The sequence below is a fragment of the Clytia hemisphaerica genome, unplaced genomic scaffold (assembly GCF_902728285.1).
Source record: "Clytia hemisphaerica strain Z4C2 unplaced genomic scaffold, Clytia hemisphaerica genome assembly, whole genome shotgun sequence".
Taxonomy (NCBI): domain Eukaryota; kingdom Metazoa; phylum Cnidaria; class Hydrozoa; order Leptothecata; family Clytiidae; genus Clytia; species Clytia hemisphaerica.
In genome coordinates this window covers 29,398-34,200 of record NW_027104341.1, presented here as the reverse complement: position 1 = coordinate 34,200, position 4,803 = coordinate 29,398, and the positions used below count along the sequence as shown (strand labels likewise).

The 4,803-nt window shown below is 33.5% G+C and overlaps 1 protein-coding gene across 1 annotated transcript; it reads left to right on the top strand.

The window, feature by feature from the left end:
• The first annotated feature begins 1,675 nt into the window (after nt 1-1,675).
• LOC136817998 (uncharacterized protein YhgE-like) lies at nt 1,676-4,385 on the top strand. Its single transcript, XM_067074367.1, has 7 exons — nt 1,676-1,706; nt 1,815-2,290; nt 2,569-2,603; nt 2,954-3,037; nt 3,494-3,545; nt 3,894-3,935; nt 4,323-4,385. The coding sequence occupies exons 1-7, from the start codon at nt 1,676-1,678 to the stop codon at nt 4,383-4,385; spliced, it is 783 nt and encodes a 260-aa protein (XP_066930468.1).
• Nucleotides 4,386-4,803: the final 418 nt, after the last annotated feature.

Sequence of the window (4,803 nt, the reverse complement as noted above, 5' to 3'; positions counted from 1 at the left end):
TTGACTGGACTCACCAACCTTTATGATTATAAGGGTACAGTTTGTTTTTATTTTCTAAATTCAAAATGCCCTGAGTTTGCTAATCTTTTCATCTTACTTCTTATATTGTTGTTTCTTTAAACTTTTTGCTATTTATTTTAGAAAATGAAAATAGAACGGTTGAAGCTTCATTTTTCATCAATGAGAGATAATACTACACTGACTACAGATGTCATTTTTATAGAGGGACTATAAAAAATTTGCAAATGATAGGATATTCGGAAAGACTAGAGCGAATGTAAAGGAAAACTGCAAAAATGTTGTTGAATATACAGTGTTTGTGTGTCTAAAATGTTTTGCTTGCAACTTGCGAATTGAGAGAGGCTCTGGATCGCTTCGCAACTTTTATACATATACGGCTTGTTTTATATTATATTCTTTTGGATAGCTTTAATATACTGCACTCCCTGGATAGCCACCTTGTATTAGATGTTTGGCCCCTAAGATGTTATCTATACTTAATCAAAGACGCATTTAACCACCTGAATAATTGATATCCTCAACCAAGAGATTCGACTTTTTTCTTGAAAGTCCAATTGCATTCTCGTGTTTTCTTTAATACAATTTTATATTTTATGTGTTATGTCATTTTTACTCTAATTTTACTCTAAGTATTGATGCAACAATGTCTTCTTCATATGGACGACTGGTTAACGATTCCCCTGAAATTTATGCAAATTGTGCAATGAAGCGAGAAAGGATTGGAGATTCATTCGCCCTTTGTTTGTTTGTAAAGAAAGATATTGATATTGAAATTGGGACTGAGTTAAGGTAAAAATCTGGTTCTTTGTAAGGTTAATCAGGTTGACAACTTGACCAACAAACAACTTGAACAACATTTTGAAGGGAGCTCTAGCTGGAATACCAGAAAAAATAATAGTACAGTACTAATAAAATTTTTAACTTAAATATCTTGTGATCAAGCTATCAAAACCGTATAAAGCAGGCCATGTTTCAAGAACCTGGTTACAATTCCCGAGAGTGATCTGCTTATTGCTTAATAGTTTTTTAAGATTATCTTCTGAAAGTTAATTCTCTATTTCTTGACTTTCTTGAAATTTTTCTTCCTGGGTACTGAGTTTTATCTTTTGAATTTGTTAAAATTTTACATCGGAAAAGGAAATAGAAATTGTTGCAACAAATAATCTAGGTCTCCGCATACCTTCAGTTGAGTTTAGCTTTTGTAACACAATTTAAGTTAGAACAAAAAATATTTTTGACTTTTGTTGTAGGTATGACTATTGTTTTGGGTCACGGACAGCACATATAGATACTGATGCAATGCCATGGAGACTGAATGAAGTAAGTTTACTCTATATTATTCAGGCAGATCTTTAATGTTCATTTATACTGTCAAAATTTTCACATCAAATTAAATCTGTGAATAACATGTTTCACGGTCGTTTTTTTTATTCAGGAGCGTTACGGAAAACCCTGCACAATACCTGTTCCAACTACCTTTGAAAATTTGGTAAGACTTTTATATGTGACGATTCATAGCAAAAAGAGTACAAAATTTTGTTTTCATGTGCTAGGCCTTGAGCGCAATTTACTGATTTGGATTAAATGTTTTTGAATTTTATTTACATTGATGCTCCCCCTTACAAAGAGGTAAAAATGTTGATAAATATTTTATATGAGGCGAGTTGAAGTTATTATTTTGGAAGGTCTGATTGTTCAAAATTCTTTGAAAGTATCGTAACTTTTCGCTCTACAGGAGGCTAAAGAAGAAACAGTGAAATTGGTCCATTTTGAAGTAGAATATAGGATTTGAGGCGATGGAACAGTAGAATTGGACGATGGAGAAGCAGAACTGATTGATGGAAAAACAGAACTGAACAATGGAGAAGCAGAACTGAACAATGGAGAAGCAGACCTGAATGGTGGAAAAGCAGAACTGATTGATGAAGAAACAGAACTTAACGACGGAGTGGCAGAACTTAACGATGGAGAATTAGAATTCAACAGTGGAAAAGCAGAACTGAACGATGGAGAAGCAGAACTGATCATTGTAATAACAGAACTCATTGATGGAAAAACAGAACTTATCAATGGAAAATCAGAACTGAACATTGGAGAAGCAGAACTGAACAATGGAGAATCAGAAGTCAACAGTGGAAAAGCAGAACTGAACGGTGTAGATGCAGAACTAAACGGTGGAGAAGCAGAACTAATCGATGATGAAACCATTACTGAAGTTGAACAAGTCAAATTTGATGAAGACATTATACCACCTACCCCAGATAAAAAGGTACAATTAAATTAAGTGAAAATGTGTGTGAGAACTTTAATTTGGCTACTCATTCATGGTAAAGTTCTAAGTGTTTACTTTTTCTTTTTTCTGAGGGCTTAAACCATAGTTCCATGCTTGAACTAAACAACCCTAGAACCAGTCATTTGTAAGAACTCTTTCATAAGAAGTAAGAATTATACATGTTTAATTTTTACGCCTTCTGGCAGGGGACCTTTTTAAAAGCGCATAAATTCATTTAAAGTCAGTAAAAATCTCTATTTTACGATATATTTTAGGCTTTCAAGAGTTTGGTGCAAAACCAATCTGTAAGGTATAATGTTAATAAATGAACTTAATAAATGGCATAAGCTATGCACTTGGTTCGAATCATGTCATTTATTTTTTATGCACACCCGTTATATATTTTTAAGCAATTCAAAGAATTTCTGTCCAGGGTGGCAGAGCAGCATATGCATTTCGTCCGGGTTGACTCATCAGCATGGCCTACTGCACCCTGGCTAGCCAGATCGAATCGGTAATCAGCAGATGTAGTGGACGGCGTCCATGACAACCATGCTATTTTTGAAAGACAAAATATTACTGCCCACTGAGTTGATGATTGTGTAAGTGAATAGTTCTAACACGATATCTAATCCTTTGCTTCACATTTTCTTATTTTAGAATAATCACTGCGAAAGAAATGAGAGCCCAAATTGCAAATTATGCTGACATGATCGAAGCTGCCGTCAAACAGCCCGAATACAAGTAAATTTTTATGTTATTAGCAAATGATTTGAGTCTATTCACATCGATTACGATTTTGATGCTTTCCCTGGCGACGGATCAAAACAGATACTTTTGATTTTACCTTCTTTGAAAAACATTTTCAATATCTCTTCCATGATGCAAAATTGTACTATTATTTTTATTAGGCTTAGCAGACCTGTTATCAGTGTTAGAAGATACTTGGAAATCGAAGGTATTTGGTAATTGGTTTTCGTAAACAAAATTTAAAGAAACTGAACGTTGTGTTTTTCTAACCACTTACTATTTTTTTTTCTTGAATCTACTTATTTTTTTAATCCTGTGAAATTGCACGACCAATTCGGATTGATAATTCATTTTTAATAAACAACAGTATGATAACCCAGTTTTTTTAGCCTTACCCAGAAGCACCTTATACAAGTATAATTAATTTGTTGTTTGTCTACTTTTCTTCAGGTATCTTCTAGTAGATGGTTTAACTCTGCTGAAGCAACCTGTCATATTTAAGGTATTGGTCATTTTGTGGTGATGCTTAACGTTTGATTTCTAAAAAAATGTCCTTTGAATCTGGAACTCTTGTAGAGAACTAGAAGTATATGTTAGAAATCAACGTTTTTCTGATTTCAGGACATTTTTGTATCATATATTCTCTTCTTTCCTTACCTAAAAACTTTCTGAGTAGTGGTCCTCAATACTTATTAATTCAAATCTTTTATTTTTAAAAAATTCATCGTTACCTTAAAAATTGTCATTGTTTCTACATATTCAATGTTCATTTAATAATCCGGTAGGTCCATAAAAGTAATGCAATTATCCTTCGTTATACATTGTATCTGTTTTTTATTTCATTTTTTAGGATGTATATCATGCCATAGGAAATGATGAATGTCTTTGCAAGGTACATTTAGAATGTGTTCGTACTAAAATATCAGAGATTTTGTTAAGTAACGTGGTGGCCGTAAGTTAATCTTTGAAATATTTTAGTGCATTGGTACCATAATTAGCACATTTTACAAATTTATGAATCGTCGTGATTATACAAAAATAGAACAGATCTATTTCGCTCCATTGTCTCAGGGACAAAATTTGAGTGTTTTTCGGGTTTTTCTCTCTTTTTTTGTGCCACAAAACAAAACAAAAAACCATGCGACACGACGATTTTTTCACACGTTGGTGCAATGGAGCAATGTCTCACTGGTGGAGCAATGTCTCATTGCACCAACGCGGAAAAGAAAATCTCGTGTCGCCGTAGCTTTATCAGTAATTTCTTTTTAAATTGTTATAGGAAGAAGAGATGTCGGACATTCCCATTGATTTCGACCGTGACGCACCAGATGATATATGTTAAATTGGGGAGAAGAGCATGAGAGCATGCGAGACTTTTAAACGTAAATTTTTGATTAAAACTTTCTTTAGGTTCTCTTTTCTTCATAAAATAAGCAAATGATATCTCAAGAACTAGACATCAAAACCTAACAAACCATACCATTTTCTAACAGTATTCATTCAGGGCTATTCAGCAGCCTTATTAGAATTTCGCTAAAACATTATGAAAAAGTGCCAATGTCAGCACTAAAATACCCATAATGAGCATTTTTAAGCCTAAAAATGGCCATAAATAGGGTCCAAGTGATTGAACCTTAACCCTATTTTTATCAGGGGGTGTTTTCCACCAGGCTGGCACTCTTTTGCTAATAGCTCACTGAAAACTTTTTTTAACACTCTGAAAGTTTTTGACTTTTAATATAATCCTATTAGAAGCATGT

Coding starts and splice junctions, on each gene's coding strand:
- LOC136817998 (XM_067074367.1), top strand. CDS start 1,676: ATGAGGCGAGTTGAAGTTATTATTTTGGAAG. Junction 1,707..1,814: donor TGAAGTTATTATTTTGGAAG/GTCTGATTGTTC, acceptor ATAGGATTTGAG/GCGATGGAACAGTAGAATTG. Junction 3,546..3,893: donor AGCAACCTGTCATATTTAAG/GTATTGGTCATT, acceptor TTCATTTTTTAG/GATGTATATCATGCCATAGG.